This window comes from Bombina bombina, chromosome 3, assembly GCF_027579735.1.
Source record: "Bombina bombina isolate aBomBom1 chromosome 3, aBomBom1.pri, whole genome shotgun sequence".
NCBI lineage: Eukaryota > Metazoa > Chordata > Amphibia > Anura > Bombinatoridae > Bombina > Bombina bombina.
This window is the reverse complement of record NC_069501.1, coordinates 755935239-755955239: the sequence shown is the minus strand read 5'-3', so window position 1 is coordinate 755955239 and position 20001 is coordinate 755935239. Positions and strand designations below refer to the sequence as shown.

The 20001-nt window shown below is 40.7% G+C and overlaps 1 protein-coding gene across 1 annotated transcript in view; it reads left to right on the top strand.

Annotated features, from left to right (window-relative positions):
* LOC128651914 (uncharacterized) overlaps positions 1-20001 on the top strand; it is a 193945-nt gene that overhangs the window by 48571 nt on the left and 125373 nt on the right. The window contains exon 4 of the mRNA XM_053704878.1: positions 1482-1569. Coding sequence (XP_053560853.1) covers positions 1482-1569 — 88 coding nt within the window. The remainder of the gene's footprint in view (positions 1-1481; positions 1570-20001) is intronic.

The window sequence follows — 20001 nt, the reverse complement described above, 5'->3', positions numbered from 1 at the left end:
ATACCAAGAGAATAAAGAAAATTTGATAATAGGAGTAAATTAGAAAGTTGCTTAAAATGTAATGCTCTATCTGAATCACAAAATAAAATATTTGGGTTCAGTGTCCCTTTAAGAGAAATGCTATCAAAATAAACAAAACAAAGTTTTTGTGGTTTTTTTTTAAACTGGGGTCTCTTTCAAATACATTATCTGCAGTAAGAATGTATTTCACTTTTTTGTATATGTGTAAACAAAATTATATTGGTTTACAATAAAACAATAAAACAATATAAAAATGAATCTTTATAAACATTTGGCCACATAAGTCACAGTGAGATTTAAATAATCATTGTTTCCATGGAAACATTGAGAGTTTATTTGAGACTGTGTTTGTTTACTAAAGCTTGTCATTCACTTACATTTAACTGACTGAACAGACTACACTAATTAATTTACTTTTGTTCTGTGTGACATTCACTTTGTCTTTATTCGCATGCTCCATTTCACGTTTTCATTGCTGTATAGGATATAAATAGAACAGAAGGGTCTTTTCTGTGAACATGGACTGTTTTTTTAAAGTCATTTCTTCCTCTGTTGTGTATAAAAGAGGACATTTTAAGATATATTATGGCTGGAAAACAATCATTGCAGAAAAATGAATACTTTATATTTGTATGGTTTTTGACGTGTCACTGATTTAGCATTGTCTCAGAGTGGAATCTGTTACCATGGATACACTGCACACAAACATGCATAAAAAATGTTAACATGTTTAAAGGGACATGAAACACAAAACTTTTCTTTTATGATTCAGATAGAGAACACAATTTTAAACAACTTTCCAATATACTTCTATTATTTAAGTTGCTTCCTTCTCTTGTTATCCTTTGCTGAAAGGAAAGTTCAGGAGCAGCAAAGAACCTAGGTTCTGGCTGCTGATTGGTGGCTGCATGTATATACTGATTGTCATTGGCTCACCCATGTGTTCAGTCAGCAACCAGTAGTGCATTGCTGCTCATTCAACAAAGCATACCAAGAGAACAAAAAAAATGATAATAGGAGTAAATTAGAAAGTTTCTTAAAATTGCCTGTTCTATCTAACTCATGATAGAAAAAAAGGGTTTCATATCCCTTTAAGTACTGCTGTTTCATATGTATCATTATCTATTTTTTTGCATTTAACGTTCCTTTAAAGGGACGGTCAAGTCAATATCAAACTTTCATGATTCAGATAGAGCACACAATTTTAAACAACTTTCCAGTTCACTTAAATTACCTAAATGTGCACAATCTTTTTTTTATGCACCCTTTCTGAGGCTTCAGGTCCTACTGAGCATTTTGTGATTGTCAGAAAAAAAATTTGACTACTCATTTGAAATTCAAACTAAGGGCTTTTGCATTGTCATTATTATGCATTTATTGATTATGCAATTGTACTGTGGTCATTTCATTTTTCTCTTACTCATGCAAAAAACAAGTGACACGCATTATTTTTTTTCCAGGTAATGACTTTTGATAAAGTGAAAATTAAACAGGACTTATTAAATGCTTCTGAGCTCAGCTCTCCTATGGTTCTGCAACGACAAATAGGTAATGTGTCCAAGTATTTTACACCTTCATACCCATTTTAGGTATTGACCCTTCAGAGTTTTTTTTTTTGGCATTAAGATTTTTTACTTGTCCATCAAGAAGTGAAAACAAATTTAAAAATGTCACAAATGTAAAGCTTTATAGATAAACAAGCACAAACATAGATGTTGATGACAGATATTAAACATTAGCTTATAAAGTCTAAAATGTATTAGTTTGCAGGATAGCCTTATGATTATCACAGGCACTCTTGAAGTTCCCCTCAGTGTTTATCATTTTTTTTTTTATATTTTTTATTGAGGTGAGTTACGGCTTACATCTCCAAAAAGCAATAAACAGAGCATACATTGGGGTTACAATGGTACAGAACAATATTCAAACATAACAAGTTTAACTTATATTATTCGAGTAGAGAACAGAAAATATAATTAGCCTTTAAAATTGGAAGCCCTCTAATTATCTATCTCTTGAGGCCACTCTTGGGCCTACAATGATTCCTAAATGAACCAAGCGACAGAGGGTTAAAATGAACATTAAGAGACTACTCTTGAGTCTCCAGGAACACCTAATTTTTCATACAAATTGAACAAAGAAAGAAAATACGGTAATTCACAAGAAATAATGATACCTATCTGACAAATTATAAGTAGGGCTCTATCTGCATTACAACAAGAAAACAGCTGTGTAAGGCTTAATACTTAATATATGAAGGAGCTGCGCTCAAGTTAGTGAGTATATCTATATAGAGTATAAATGCTTATATGTAGGGGAGAGTTGTATGGGTCCTGTAAATATGCCACAGCAGATTATCGGCTATAGGTGAAACAGTAGCCATAATCCTGAACCATTTAGAAGGAGAAAAGGGTAGCCTAAGTGGGTATAGGTTTAGTTTTGCTAGGGCGTAGGGCAAAGTCTGAGGTTCTAATAAAAAGCTCTGTATACATACAAAGTAGACGTTGTGCTGCCCCAGTCGCTGGCAGCGAGGCGTCTGTTCACAGAACTCACCCATAGCACTATAAGTATAAATAAAGCTAAAAGGCTAACATATGTTCTTGGGGCATAGATGTGAGGGCGGCTGTATAAGTTTGTTATTACAAGTGTTAAAGGAATATAAAAGTTAAGCAGCACTAAGTGCAGGGACACACCCCAGGAGACATCAATAAAGTATTAAAGATTCCTGACAGTGTTCCTCATGGAGTAGACATTAAAAGTGAGCCATGGGTTTCTTAAGTAATTATACATATATTGTATACCAGAACTTGTCTAAATTGAGACTACAGCAATAACATCCCCATTTTGCCCAGTAGTAATTCTAGGATGCAGTCAATCTCATGCACCTATCAAGACTAGAGACTAGAAGAGTAATATTCACATAAAACACAGTACAGTGAAACTACAGGTCACATGTAGTTAGCAAAATCTAGCTATAATCTGTAGCATAGCAGCCTAGAGAGGACAATATTCATAGTTATGACCAAATAAAGTAGCCTGTAATATTATTATTAAACTCAACTTGTCTCATACAGAAAACATACCCATATCTATACTTAAAGTAAGAAAAAATTATAATAAAAGAGAATACTTAAAAGCTTTAAGAGTTAACTGGGAAGTATACAACCTATTGTTGCACATTAAAATTAGTTTAACTCTCCAAAGCTCCAAGAAAGACCTTCAGCAAGAGATCTCCCACATGGTTTCTCAACTGCCTGACGAGATGCAAAGCCATGCTGAGGCACATCAGTGTTATTTTCAGTGATCCACATGTAGATAGTGCCGAGTTCAATATCGCCTGCAAGCGCATCTATCGTCTCTCAGTCATTTATTTCAGGTAGTATGTTAATGGGATCCGTTTCTCCCTTACAGCAGCTCCGGGTGATTGAACGGCTCTGGAGCTCCGTAGCGCTGTCGCCCTTGTGATCTGCCACAGCGGGCTCAAGTTGTAGAGCTAATTGAGAAGGATGGATAGTCTTGGGGTGGAATGCCATATACAGCGTTTGTTCAAGTGCAGCATGGTGATACGCTAATAAATGGCTCAGCTCCTTCAAAATGTCAATAGCACAGTCCATGTTGGTCTTCGCTCTGTAACTGCAGACAGGCCCGCTTGATGCAATAAAGAAAGATTCAGCACTGAGTGCTGCCTAACGACAAGGCCAGGAGATGCCTTGCCGGGGGGTTTAAGAAAGGCCTAAACTTCACGTATTGCTCCGGGCACTGATACCTGCAGCTATTTCTGTAAGATTAGGTTCATCAGATGCAGGTTCTGTAGTAGATCATAAATCCAATTATATAACACAAGGATGTGTTGGCTAAAACAGGATATCATAAAGAAAGGTTAGAAATGCTGGAGCAGTATGCAGTTGTGCGACTAGGCATGGCCGCTGCCCGGAAGTTCCCCCCCGACCCTTCAGAGTTTTAAGCAGTCTTAACAAGCAATTATTAAACCATTTACCCAAAGAACAAAATATTTAGGCCTAGATTTGGAGTTTGGCGGTAGCCGTGAAAACCAGCGTTAGAGGCTCCTAACGCTAGTTTTAGGCTACCGCCGGTATTTGGAGTCAGTCAAAAAAGGGTCTAACGCTCACTTTTCAGCCGCGACTTTTCCATACCGCAGATCCCCTTACGTCAATTGCGTATCCTATCTTTTCAATGGGATCTTTCTAACTCCGGTATTTAGAGTGGTGGCTGAAGTGAGCGTTAAAAATCTAACGACAAAACTCCAGCCGCAGAAAAAAGCCAGGAGTTAAGAGCTTTCTGGGCTAACGCCGGTTCATAAAGCTCTTAACTACTGTGCCCTAAAGTACACTAACACCCATAAACTACCTATGTACCCCTAAACCGAGGCCCCCCCCACATCGCCGACACTCAATTAAATTTTTTTAACCCCTAATCTGCCGACCGCCACCTACGTTATCCTTATGTACCCCTAATCTGCTGCCCTAACATCGCCGACCCCTATATTATATTTATTAACCCCTAACCTGCCCCCCACAACGTCGCCGCCAGCTACCTACAATAATTAACCCCTAATCTACCGACCGCCACCTACGTTATACTTATGTACCCCTAATCTGCTGCCCCTAACACCGCCGACCCCTATATTATATTTATTAACCCCTAATCTGCCCCCCTCAACATCGCCTCCACCTGCCTACACTTATTAACCCCTAATCTGCCGAGCGGACCGCACCGCTACTATAATAAAGTTATTAACCCCTAATCCGCCTCACTAACCCTATAATAAATAGTATTAACCCCTAATATGCCCTCCCTAACATCGCCGACACCTAACTTCAAACATTAACCCCTAATCTGCCTACTGGAGCTCACCGCTATTCTAATAAATGTATTAACCCCTAAAGCTAAGTCTAACCCTAACACTAACACCCCCCTAAGTTAAATATAATTTAAATCTAACGAAATTAATTAACTCTTATTAAATAAATTATTCCTATTTAAAGCTAAATACTTACCTGTAAAATAAATCATAATATAGCTACAATATAAATTATAATTATATTATAGCTATTTTAGGATTTATATTTATTTTACAGGTAACTTTGTATTTATTTTAACCAGGTACAATAGCTATTAAATAGTTAAGAACTATTTAATAGCTAAAATAGTTAAAATAATTACAAATTTACCTGTAAAATAAATCCTAACCTAAGTTACAATTAAACCTAACACTACACTATCAATAAATTAATTAAATAAAATACCTACAATTACCTACAATTACACCTAACACTACACTATCAATAAATTAATTAAATACAATATCTACAAATAAATACAATTAAATAAACTAACTAAAGTACAAAAAATAAAAAAGAACTAAGTTACAAAAAATAAAAACATATTTACAAACATAAGAAAAATATTACAACAATTTTAAACTAATTACACCTACTCTAAGCCCCCTAATAAAATAACAAAGCCCCCAAAAATAAAAAATGCCCTACCCTATTCTAAATTACAAAAGTTCAAAGATCTTTTACCTTACCAGCCCTGAACAGGGCCCTTTGTGGGGCATGCCCCAAGAAATTCAGCTCTTTTTCCTGTAAAAAAAACACATACAATACCCCCCCTCCAACATTACAACCCACCACCCACATACCCCTAATCTAACCCAAAACCCCCTTAAATAAACCTAACACTAAGCCCCTTAAGATCTTCCTACCTTATCTTCACCATACCAGGTTCACCGATCGATCCAGAAGAGCTCCTCCGATGTCCTGATCCAAGCCCAAGCAGGTGGCTGAAGATGTCCATGATCCGGCTGAAGTCATCATCCTAGCGGGAGCTGAAGAGGTCCATGATCCGGCTGAAGTCATCATCCAAGCGGGAGCTGAAGAGGTCCATGATCCGGCTGAAGTCTTCTATCAACGGCATCTTCAATCTTCTTTCTTCCGGATCCATCTTGCAGACCTCCGATGCGGAACATCCTGCTGGCCCGATGGACTACCGACGAATGAAGGCTCCTTTAAGGGACGTCATCCAAGATGGCGTCCCTCGAATTCCGATTGGCTTATAGGATTCTATCAGCCAATCGGAATTAAGGTAGGAAAATTCTGATTGGCTGATGGAATCAGCCAATCAGAATCAAGTTCAATCCGATTGGCTGATCCGATCAGCCAATCAGATTGAGCTTGCATTCTATTGGCTGATCGGAACAGCCAATCGGATTGAACTTGATCCTGATTGGCTGATTCCATCAGCCAATCAGAATTTTCCTACCTTAATTCCGATTGGCTGATAGAATCCTATCAGCCAATCGGAATTCGAGGGACGCCATCTTGGATGACGTCCCTTAAAGGAGCCTTCATTCATCGGTAGTCCGTCGGGCCAGCAGGATGTTCCACATCGGAGGTCTGCAAGATGGATCCGGAAGAAAGAAGACTGAAGATACCGTTGATAGAAGACTTCAGCCGGATCATGGACCTCTTCAGCTCCCGCTTGGATGATGACTTCAGCCGGATCATGGACCTCTTCAGCTCCCGCTTGGATGATGACTTCAGCCGGATCATGGACATCTTCAGCCCCCTGCTTGGGCTTGGATCAGGATATCGGAGGAGCTCTTCTGGATCGATCGGTGAACCTGGTATGGTGAAGATAAGGTAGGAAGATCTTCAGGGGCTTAGTGTTAGGTTTATTTAAGGGGGGTTTGGGTTAGATTAGGGGTATGTGGGTGGTGGGTTGTAATGTTGGGGGGGGTATTGTATGTGTTTTTTTACAGGAAAAAGAGCTGAATTTCTTGGGGCATGCCCCGCAAAGGGCCCTGTTCAGGGCTGGTAAGATAAAAGAGCTTTGAACTTTTGTAATTTAGAATAGGGTAGGGCATTTTTAATTTTGGGGGGCTTTGTTATTTTATTAGGGGGCTTAGAGTAGGTGTAATTAGTTTAAAATTGTTGTAATATTTTTCTTATGTTTGTAAATATTTTTTTATTTTTTGTAACTTAGTTCTTTTTTATTTTTTGTACTTTAGTTAGTTTATTTAATTGTATTTATTTGTAGATATTGTATTTAATTCATTTATTGATAGTGTAGTGTTAGGTGTAATTGTAGGTAATTGTAGGTATTTTTTTTTTTTAACATATCATTTTTATTATTGTGGAGTAGGGCGATACAAATACAATCACGTTATAGTAAAGCATAAATATGCAAACAACCAAGAACAATACAGTTATGTGATACAGTTAGTGTCGACATCTGGTACATTCAATACAATGATTTTGTAATATGAGTTCTTTGGATGTAGTGTCATATATCAGCATATGCCCCTAATAATCCCCACCTATCCATTTTCCATTTTCTTAGTAGTCCTACTTACTACCTATCTAAATTAACCTAAACAATAAAACTCAACAAGTCTCAATAAATAACTGTAGATACTAACGTGAAGCTAGCTCCCAGAAGGCCCGACGGCGGTGGAAGAGAAAAAAAAAAAAAAAAAAAAGGGAGAAGAAGAGTACAAGGGTGAGTACAGGAGGGGGGAAGTAGAGAGGGGGGAAGAGAGAAAAGTTCTATCCCAGGTTCATCGGTTCAGTAAGTAAGTGCTCCCACTCGCCCCTCAGCCCTCCCTCCAAGAAGGCAGCTGAGTCTTTAAATGGGAACAGTATTTGTCTTTGTATCTCTAGTTCAAAGGTGAGTATAAGCCTACGCCATTTACGCAAGAAATGGCCCAGTCTATTTTGAACATCCATCCTGACATCTACCTGCTCAATGAATATCTGTGTTCTGAGTAGGTTCTTAAAGCCTTGAAAAGAGGGACCTCTCCTCCCCGTCCACTTATTTAGAATACATTTTCTAGCTAACAACATTATCAGACTCAGCACTGCATCTTGTTGTTTGTGTTGTGATTCCCAGTGTAAGAAAATGACAGTTTCCGGTAGGATTGTGAGTCTTATCTGTAGAGCTTGATTAATCCAGTATTGTATTTTACCCCAATATTGCCTGACTGTTGGGCATTCCCAAATATAGTGTAAAAGGGTAGGGGCTTCCATTGAGCACTTTGCACACACGTTAGGGTGCATTGGCACCCATTTAGCCAGATGTCTCGGAGTGAGGTACGCTCTGTGAAGAAAGCGAACTTGAGTTTCCCTGAACCCGGCCGACAAAGTGGCTAACTTAGTTCTCTCCAGCCCCGTTCGAATATCCTCCCACGAAACTTCACTAACTCCCTCTCTGGACCAACCCGTCCGAAGCTTTTCTCGCACTCCCTCCGAATGTTTATGTATGAGTGATTGGTAAATTTCGGATAGAGAGAATCTCCCCATCTGGTACAGTGCCTGAGTCACCCAGAAGGGAGAACCCTCCCAGAATTCAGATGTGTCTCTTATTAAGGCAGTGGTATAATGCCACGCCTGTAGGAAGGCAAAGAAGTGTGTCCTTGGCAGGCCAAATTCCCGTTGTAAGGTCCCAAAGGTTTTGACCTCTTTTGACAGAGGGTCCAGAAATTGTTTAAGGGATTTCAGCCCTCTTTGTTCCCATATCAGGAAAGGTTGCGTTTCTGACCCAGCCGGAAAGTCAGGGTTTTTAACAAAGGGTAAGTAATTTGAGGCATGGCATGATCTCTTCAGAAATTTGTGAGCCTGGTGCCAGGCTTTTAAGGGGTCTGTAAATAGCATATTGAGGCCCAGGGCCTTCACCGATTTCATATTTGTAATGTGTGGCAGGTATGCCAGGGAGACATTCCCCAGAACTGCCTGTTCCAAAGCGGGTTGACAGAAGTGATGAGTGCCCACCTGCCAGTCAAGCACCAAGCGTATCAAGGCTGCCCAGTTATACAACTTAAAGTCTGGCAAAGCCAGACCCCCATTAAGGAAATGCATACTTAGCTTTTCTCTGGAGATGCGTGGCTTCCCCCCTTTCCATATGAAACGGGTCGCTGCCGCATTCAACCTTTTGACGTCAGTTTTGTTTAGAAGCATGGGCAACATTAAAAGAGGATAGAGAAGACGAGGCAGCACTACCATTTTGAGCAGGCTCACCCTGCCTGACAACGAGAGGGGCAGAGATCCCCAGCTATTCATCTGAGCCTGTAGTTTTGAGCAAATAGGTGTCAAGTTGTTTGCATAGAGTTTGTTAGGATTGGCAGAGATCCTAACACCAAGGTATGTGATGTCATGCTTGGCTACAGTGAACGGGAACTCTCCATCCCTACAGGTCTTTCTGTGTAACCATAAGATCTCCGACTTCTGCATATTCACTTTATAGCCTGAGAACAGGCCAAACTCAGTGAGGATCTCGAGTATAGGTGGTATGTTAGTTTGGGGGTCTTGGACGAACAAGAGCATATCATCCGCGTACAACGCCAGGTGTTGCGGATGACCCACCGCGTCAATGCCGGGAAAGGCATGCCGCAATCTGATTGCCAGTGGCTCCAAGGCTATGTTAAAAAGAAGAGGCGACAGGGGACAACCCTGTCGCGTTCCTCTATGTAGATGAATGTTGGTGGAGAATGTATTATTAACAAGAATGTTGGCATATGGAGCGTGATACAGATTTTTGATAAACTCAAGAAACGGGCCAGAGAAAGCTGCCTTGGTCATGGTGTGGAAGAGATGGTCCCATTCTACCCGGTCAAAGGCCTTCTCTGCGTCAAGAGACAGCAGGAAGGCCTCCTCCCCATTCTTTACGGAGTCGTCATGTTTTTTGGTCCAGTAGTGATGTATAACCTGTAGGACTCTACGAACATTAACCACTGAGGACCTCGCATACATGAATCCCGTTTGATCCCCATGGATAATATCAGGCAGGATGAACTTAAGCCTCTCCGCCAGCAGCTTGGTCAGTATCTTGTAGTCTGAGTTTAGTAATGAGATTGGACGGTACGACTCAGGCAATAGACCATCCTTTCCGGCCTTTGGAATTAAGGTAATATATGCTGCGGAGAAATCGGGGGCTGGTGCTCTTTCCCCGTCAAAGTAAGTGGCGTATAGAGCCGCTAAAGCCGGAGATACTTGTGCTTTGAGCAGTCGGTAGAATTCCACCGGTAGCCCATCAGGGCCTGGAGCTTTGCCCAATGACATCGACATTATCGTCCTCTGAATCTCTTCCTCACCTATGTGAGCATTCAGTGTCTCTAATTGGGAGTCTGATATCTGTGGAATGTTGACACCTTTCCAGAATTCATCTCTCCTCGCCACTCCAGTAGCTTGTTCGCTGGAGTATAAAGCGGAATAATATTCCGCAAATGCCTCTGCGATTGACTCTGCATCCTTTACAATTTTACCCTGAGCTTTCAGTGCCACCACGTGCTTAGAGGTAGTGTTGATATTTACCAAGGATGCCATAAGCTTCCCGGACTTGTCCCCAGACCTATAGCATTTACCTCTAGATCGTAACAGTGCCTGTGAGGCCTGACTGGCAAGTAGCGCATCATATTCCCTCTTTGCGGTTATATATTTGCCATAGTTAGGGCTGGAGGGTGCCAAACAGTAAACACGATAGGTCTCCGTTAGGCTTTCCCTGAGTCTCTCGAGTCTCTCTGTACATTGTTTTTTCCTGCGAGCCAGGAATGCAATAATGTTACCCGACAGGACAGCCTTAGCCGCTGTCCAAAACAGCTCTGGGGAGTCCGTGTGTTGTGCATTAGTTGCCTGATAGTCATCCCAGGAATGAACCAGGTAATTTTGGAATTCCTGTGAATGAAGGAGATGTTTTGGAAATCTTAGTGTACGTCTGTTAGAGATTGGTGGATTCTTATTGAGGAAGAGTGCAATGGTCCGAGACCACCACATCCCCAATTTTGGTGTCAATAATGTGTGTGAGTAAGGAGTTTGAGACCAAAAAGAGGTCTATACGAGACAAAGTGGGAGACGCGCGCGACGCACACGTGTAATCTTTCCCGTCAGGGTTCAGCTGTCTCCAAATGTCTACCACATCCAGGGAGCTGCCCAAGAGCGCAAAGATGTCTTTTTTGTATTTCTCCGAAGTTCTGGCTGATTTACCAATTTTCCCCCCCTTTGGCACTCTTAGCCTATCGCAATGAGAGTTGGGTGTGAGATTGAAGTCCCCTCCCAGGATTATGTGTGTACCCATATAGGGGGTGATGACTGCAACCATAGCGTTCCAGAATGCTCTATCCCTTTGGTTAGGGGCATAGATATTGCATAAAGTGTAAACTTTCCCTGCAAGGCAAATTTGTATCAATATGTATCTACCCTCTGGGTCTTTGAGTACCTCCCTAATTTTGTATTCCAGCCTCTTCCCCAAAAGTATTGCCACTCCTCTACTGGCCGAGCTATAGGAGGCATATTCAACCCTCCCCACCCAATCCGACTTCAGTTTCTCATGTTCTAAATCTAAGAGATGCGTTTCCTGAAGGAACGCGATCTCTGCTTTCTTTTTTCTAAGGTGAGTAAGAATAGTTTTCCTCTTTATTGGGGAGTGAATACCTCCAACATTCCATGAGTAGAGATTAAATGTCAATTAACCAATTAGAACCCATAAGCATGGTGTGAGTATGAGTGTAGGTTGTCAGTACATACAAGAAAGCAATCAAAGAATTGGAAGAGGGAGGAGAGAGAGGAGGGACAGGAGAGGGAAAAGGGGAAAGAGAGAGAGAGAGAAAGAAAGAAGAAGAAGAAGAAGGGAAAAAAAAAAAAAAAAACCCTCTCACCGCACCGTACAGGCTTCCGGTTCAGCCTCCCTATGCGACGAGCCACCGCCAGGCCCCCGTGAGTAGCCAGCTTCGCTTTTTCCAAGAGCTGCTCTATGGTAAAGAAAAAAGGGTTTGTTATCCCAACATTCAATATACCTATTTGGCTTTGCAGGAAAGGTATTTTATGCATATTAAAAAAACTCAGACCCCTCAGACATTTTAAGAACATTTTCACGGGCCTCTCGTATAGAGAACCTGATCTCTTAAAGTCTCGAGCTTGCATAGTAACAATCAACTTTTGTTCTACATAGTAAACAAGTAAATCTAGGCTTTCGGCCCATGTTGTTATCAGGTGAACATGTGGGTAGAACAACATAGACAGAGTTAACAAAATTCTAAACTTCAAACAGCCTATAAACAAACAATCAAAAAAAAAACAACTTGTAGATTTCCCTAGAGAGGGATATGGCCCCTTAGGGTCTGTTCCCTGAAAATCAGTTAATGATCTAACATAGCCATTTGACTCATAGGTCTCACCCGTATCTTTCAGCTGAATTGTGTGGCATTGACATTTCCCCCCCAATAAAAACGTCCCAGCAAGGACAACTAACCTCAAAACGTAACTTGTACATGATATCTCGGGTCGTTTCCTGTTAGATAGACTCTGAGCCATCATGAAAAATAAATTTAGTTACCTGACCAGAATGTTGTGTGATAGGTACACATCTATTTATTCCCTTCAGCCTAGTTCCCTCCCATCTTGCTCTCTGACCGGGCTATGCACAGGGGACCCTCCCTTCTCCACAAATTCCTGAGCTTCTATGGGATTGTCGAAGAATCTTGGACCTCTAGAAGTGATGATTTTTAACCTAGCAGGGTATAAAAGATAGGCTTGTCTACCCTCCCTGTGCAATCTAGAGCAGATGGGCGAGAATTCTCTACGCCTGCGCGTGAGATCTGCAGAAAAGTCTTGAAATAGTAGCAGACGTGCATTCTCAAAAGTCAGATGATCTAGCTTTCTATATGCTCTCATGATGGTTGTTTTTTGTCTGAAAATGCAGAAATTTGATCATAATAGGGCGGGGCTGTGATCTATCTGCGCCTAGCTTCTCTACTCCTACCCTATGCGCTCTCTCCACTCCTCCATCTAGATCTCTAAGTGGGATGTTTAGTAAAGAAGGTAGTGTTTTTTCTACAAATTGCAGTATGTCACCCGGTTTAACCGTTTCTGGCAGGCCCAAGAGACGCACATTATTGCGTCGCGATCTGTTTTCCAGATCGTCTACTTTTAGTTGTAAAGTTAGAGCTTGCCTTTCGAGATTCCTAATTTTGTTGACATTAGCTACATTGCTATCTTCCAAGTCAGAGATTCTACCCTCAGCTTCAGCTACTCTGGTTGAGAATTGCTTGACATTGTCAGTGAGTGTGTCAACCCCTCTTTGTAAGTTATCAATTTTAGGCATGAACAGCATTGAAATCTGTTTTACAATAGGGTGGGTGTCTATCTGACTGGTTTCCTGAAAGGGGTCTACAATGGAACTTTGAGAGGCCTGTTCAGTACCTGCCCTGTTTCTTCGCTCACTGTTTTTATTGCGGCTTGACATTGTGTGATTAGTTAAAAATTTCTCCATGTACCCATAAAGCAGTTAAAAAAAAAAGAAAAAAAGAAAGAAAAACAGATGGGTGTAACACAGGTGAAGAGAGAATAACACAGTGAATCCAAACACAGTATAGATAATATAAACCCGGCTATACCATACAGTAAGTTTGTTGCAGGAAAATGCGTTTGCTGAGTTCAGCAATCTAAGGATTGCAGGCCATAAAAGAGATTCTAGTGGAGAAATGCAATATCACCTTACAGCATGTAACAAACACAGTTTCAGCCTGATGAAAAATAAACAGATTACAAAGAGTAACTTTCAACTGTCACTCACTTTCTGGATATATGTTATAGCCTGTGCTCAAGGTGCCACATATAAGTACTTTTCTCAGATATAACCACTCACTCCTGTCTCATTCATACAGTTTCTTTCACATCAAATTAGGCGTCCTTTAATAAGGCAAAAGTTCAACCACAATGTATCCTTATCACTGTACACCGGGTAGTGCACAGCAGCTGCTCTAAGTAGGTAAGGCTGTCTCAGTGGTTAAGGTGATGCTGTGTGGGCTTCCCGGCCCTATGTATGATTGGCCCTGTGCCTGTAAGGTATGCCTCCAGTTGCTCCCGTTAAAAGTCAGTAGCTTTGGTGGATTCCAATGTCCCTGTGTGTCTGCTATAACACTGTACAGCCCAATGTGTCATAGGGCTCTGATGTAAGCAAGATCAGTCCAGAGTCTAACTGCCACGTGGTATGCTGTGACTTGTTATGTGGCTTTTGATCCCAGGGGCCCCACCAGGGGGGATGCAGCAATCTTTAGGGCTTGTATCAAAGTAGGGCTGTATAGTAGTAGTCAATGTCACAGGAGTTATCCCGGGTATAGAAGGTATAGAGATAAATATGGCTTAAACCCCAGGCAGCGTTCCGCTCTCACTGCCGTTGTGCAGGGGCATGGGGGAAAAAGAGCGTCTTTAAGAGGACCGGTGGGTCCGTTAACAGTTTGTGAGCCTAAGCGTACCTCTGTCACCCGGTGCCCAGCACTGTGTCTCTCAGTCAGATCTTACCCACCGCACTTATCTCCTTGTCCCCACTCGGCCGTTATTCAATTGTAGGTATTTTATTTAATTAATTTATTGATAGTGTAGTGTTAGGTTTAATTGTAACTTAGGTTAGGATTTATTTTACAGGTAATTTTGTAATTATTTTAACTATTTTAGCTATTAAATAGTTCTTAACTATTTAATAGCTATTGTACGTGGTTAAAATAAATACAAAGTTACCTGTAAAATAAATATAAATCCTAAAATAGCTATAATATAATTATAATTTATATTGTAGCTATATTAGGATTTATTTTACAGGTAAGTATTTAGCTTTAAATAGGAATAATTTATTTAATAAGAGTTAATTAATTTCGTTAGATTTAAATTATATTTAACTTAGGGGGGTGTTAGTGTTAGGGTTAGACTTAGCTTTAGGGGTTAATACATTTATTAGAATAGCGGTGAGCTCCAGTCAGCAGATTAGGGGTTAATGTTTGAAGTTAGGTGTCGGCGATGTTAGGGAGGGCAGATTAGGGGTTAATACTATTTATTATAGGGTTAGTGAGGCGGATTAGGGGTTAATAACTTTATTATAATAGCGGTGCTGTCCGCTCAGCAGATTAGGGGTTAATAAGTGTAGGCAGGTGGAGGCGACATTGTGGGGGGCAGATTAGGGGTTAATAAATATAATATAGGGGTCGGCGGTGTTAGGGGCAGCAGATTAGGGGTACATAGGGATAATGTAAGTAGCGGCGGTTTACGGAGCGGCAGATTAGGGGTTAATAATAATATGCAGGGGTCAGCGATAGCGGGGGCGGCAGATTAGGGGTTAATAAGTGTAAGGTTAGGGGTGTTTAGACTCGGGGTACATGTTAGAGTGTTAGGTGCAGACGTAGGAAGTGTTTCCCCATAGACAACAATGGGGCTGCGTTAGGAGCTGAACGCGGCTTTTTTGCAGGTGTTAGGTTTTTTTTCAGCTCAAACAGCCCCATTGTTTTCTATGGGGGAATCGTACACGAGCATGTTTTTGAAGCTGGCCGCGTTTGTAAGCAACTCTGGTATCGAGAGTTGCAGTGGCGTTAAATATGCTCTACGCTCCTTTTTTGGAGCCTAACAAAGCCATTCTGTGGACTCTCAATACCAGAGTTATTTTAAAGGTGCGGCCAGAAAAAAGCCAGCGTTAGCTACGCGGGTCGTTACCGACAAAACTCTAAATCTAGCCGTTAGATAGTAAAATTAAAGGGGCAAATCACATTGTAATTACAAGACTTTCAATATATTGGCAAAAAAATATTAAAGGGACATTCCAGCCAAAATTGGAATCCACATGGATGCATTTAAGTTTTGAAAAGAAGGATTTTTGTAAAATACATGCATTAGCTAAAATGCTTCTCATAAAAACTATAGCTGTTTCAAAAGTGTATTTAAGTATGTACCGTGCACCAGCATTTTAAACTTAACACTTGCTCAGAGAGCCTAAGGTGCTTGTACCATTAGGTAATGACACTCGGCTAGATTACGAGTTTTGCGTTATGAGGGGTGCGGTACTAACTTGCACGTTATTGTCGCCGCTCATTTCCCTACAGCGCTGGTATTACAGGTTTTCAAAAACCCAGCGTTATCAGGCAAGAAGTGAGCGTAGAGTAAAATTGTGCTCCATACCGCACTCCAATACCAGCGCTGCTTAATTCAGAGGTGAGCTGGTTGTACATGCTCGTGCACGATTTCCCCATAGACATCAATGGGGAGAGACGGCTGAGAAAAAGTCTAACACCTGCAATAAAGCAGCGTAAAGCTCAGTAACGCAGCCCCATTGATTCCTATGGGGAAACTAAATTTATGTTTACACCTAACACCCTAACATGAACCCCGAGTCTAAACACCCCTAATCTTACACTTATTAACCCCTAAGCTGCCGCCCCCGACATCGCAGACACCTACATTATTCTTATTAACCCCTAATCTGCCGCTCTGGACATCGCCGCCACTATAATAAACATATTAACCTCTAAACCGCCACACTCCTGCCTCGCAAACACTAGTTAAATAGTAGAATACGAGAGCAAAAGAGTAACAATGGCGCTACAATTGGCAATTCCCACTTGTAAGGTAGTATTATATCAGCATATTAAGTATCCAATTTATATTGGTGCTCCAATATGACCTTTATTTGTATGTGGATTGGTGCTCTGCATTGAATTGAATTAGAACTAGAAATTGTGGAAAAGGATTACCCACGGAAAGAATGCATATAGCACTCTTATGCCCAGACTCTGAAAAGTGCGATTTTCCATGTATTTAAAACATAACTTTTAATAAATTTTAATAAAAATTGCAAGAAAACATCAAACATATTAAAATTATTAAACTCTCCGAGTACACCAGTGTCACTGTGATAATGCTCGTGGCTATGCCCGAGTAGCTAGTCGATTAACAGCTTGTTCTAGTAAGGCACTAGTGATTCTTAAAGTAGCGTAATACAAAAAACATAATTTATGTAAGAACTTACCTGATAAATTCATTTCTTTCATATTAGCAAGAGTCCATGAGCTAGTGACGTATGGGATATACATTCCTACCAGAAGGGGCAAAGTTTCCCAAACCTTAAAATGCCTATAAATACACCCCTCACCACACCCACAATTCAGTTTAACGAATAGCCAAGAAGTGGGGTGATAAGAAAAAAGTGCGAAAGCATATAAAATAAGGAATTGGAATAATTGTGCTTTATACAAAAAAATCATAACCACCACAAAAAAGGGGCGGGCCTCATGGACTCTTGCTAATATGAAAGAAATGAATTTATCAGGTAAGTTCTTACATAAATTATGTTTTCTTTCATGTAATTAGCAAGAGTCCATGAGCTAGTGACGTATGGGATAATGACTACCCAAGATGTGGATCTTTCCACACAAGAGTCACTAGAGAGGGAGGGATAAAATAAAGACAGCCAATTCCTGCTGAAAATAATCCACACCCAAAATAAAGTTTAATGAAAAACATAAGCAGAAGATTCAAACTGAAACCGCTGCCTGAAGTACTTTTCTACCAAAAACTGCTTCAGAAGAAGAAAATACAACAAAATGGTAGAATTTGGTAAAAGTATGCAAAGAGGACCAAGTTGCCGCTTTGCAAATCTGATCAACCGAAGCTTCATTCCTAAACGCCCAGGAAGTAGAAACTGACCTAGTAGAATGAGCTGTAATCCTATGAGGCGGAGTCTTACCCGACTCAACATAGGCAAGATGAATTAAAGATTTCAACCAAGATGCCAAAGAAATGGCAGAAGTTTTCTGGCCTTTCTAAAACCGGAAAAGATAACAAATAAACTAGAAGTCTTTCGGAAAGACTTAGTAGCTTCAACATAATATTTCAAAGCTCTAATAACATCCAAAGAATGCAACGATTTCTCCTTAGAATTCTTAGGATTAGGACATAATGAAGGAACCACAATGTCTCTACTAATGTTGTTGGAATTCACAACTTAGGTAAAAATTCAAAAGAAGTTCGCAACACCGCCTTATCCTGATGAAAAATCAGAAAAGGAGACTCACAAGAAAGAGCAGATAATTCAGAAACTCTTCTGGCAGAAGAGATGGCCAAAAGGAACAAAACTTTCCAAGAAAGTAATTTAATATCCAATGAATGCATAGGTTCAAATGGAGGAGCTTGAAGAGCCCCCAGAACCAAATTCAAACTCCAAGGAGGAGAAATTGACTTAATGACAGGCTTTATACGAACCAAAGCTTGTACAAAACAATGAATATCAGGAAGAATAGCAATCTTTCTGTGAAAAAGAACAGAAAGAGCAGAGATTTGACCTTTCAAGGAACTTGCGGACAAACCCTTATCTAAACCATCCTGAAGAAACTGTAATATTCTCGGTATTCTAAAAGAATGCCAAGAAAAATGATGAGAAAGACACCAAGAAATATAAGTCTTCCAGACTCTATAATATATCTCTCTGGATACAGATTTACGAGCCTGTAACATAGTATTAATCACAGAGTCAGAGAAACCTCTTTGACCAAGAATCAAGCGTTCAATCTCCATACCTTTAAATTTAAGGATTTCAGATCCTGATGGAAAAAAGGACCTTGAGACAAAAGGTCTGGTCTTAACGGAAGAGTCCACGGTTGGCAAGAGGCCATTTGGACAAGATCCGCATATCAAAACCTATGAGGCCATGCCGGAGCTACCAGCAGAACAAACAAGCATTCCTTCAGAATCTTGGAGATTACTCTTGGAAGAAGAACTAGAGGCGGAAAGATATAGGCAGGATGATACTTCCAAGGAAGTGATAATGCATCCACTGCCTCCGCCTGAGGATCCCGGGATCTGGACAGATACCTGGGAAGTTTCTTGTTTAGATGAGAAGCCATCAGATCTATTTCTGGAAGTTCCCACATTTGAACAATCTGAAGAAATACCTCTGGGTGAAGAGACCATTCGCCCGGATGCAACGTTTGGCGACTGAGATAATCCGCTTTCCAATTGTCCATACCTGGGATATGAACCGCAGAGATTAGACAGGAGCTGGATTCCGCCCAAACCAAAATTCGAGATACTTCTTTCATAGCCAGAGTACTGTGAGTCCCTCCTTGATTGATGTATGCCACAGTTGTGACATTGTCTACCTGAAAACAAATGAACAACTCTCTCTTCAGAAGAGGCCAAGACTGAAGAGCTCTGAAAATTGCACGGAGTTCCAAAATATTGATCGGAAATCTCACCTCCTGAGATTCCCAAACCCCTTGTGCCGTCAGATACCCCCACACAGCTCCCCAACCTGTAAGACTTGCATCTGTTGAGATTATAGTCCAGGTCGGAAGAACAAAGAAGCCCCCTGAACTAAACGATGGTGATCTGTCCACCATGTCAGAGAGTGTCGTAAAATCGGTTTAAAGATATTAATTGAGATATCTTTGAGTAATCCCTGCACCATTGGTTCAGCATACAGAGCTGAAGAGGTCGCATGTGAAAACGAGCAAAGGAGATCGCATCTGATGCGGCAGTCCTAAGACCCAACATTTCCATGCATAAGGCTACCAAAGGGAATGATTGTGACTGAAGGTTTTGACAAGCTGATATCAATGTTAAACTTCTCTTGTCTGACAAGAACAGAGTCATAGACACTGAATTTATCTAGAAACCTAAAAAGGTTACCCTTGTCTGAGGAATCAATGAACTGATTGGTAAATTGATCCTCCAACCATGAACTTGAAGAAACAACACAAGTCGATTCGTATGAGATTCTTCGAAAATGAGAAGACTGAGCAAGTACCAAGATATCGTCCAAATAAGGAAATACCAAAACCCTATTCTCTGATTACAGAAAGAAGGGCACCGAGAACCTTTGAAAAAAATTCTTGGAACTGAGGCTAGGCCAAACGGTAGAGCCACAAAACTGGTAATGCTTGTCTAAAAAGAGAATCTCAGACACTAAAAGTGATCTGGATGAATCGGAATATGCAGATACACATCCTGTAAATCTATTGTAGACATATAATGCCCTTGCTAAACAAAAGGCAGGATAGTCTTACAGTAACCATCTTGAATGTTGGTATCCTAACATAACGATTCAATAATGATAGATCCGGAACTGGTCTGAAGGAATTGACCTTCTTTGGTACAATGAAGAGATAAAATAAAACCCCAGCCCCTGTTCCAGAACTGGAACTGGCAT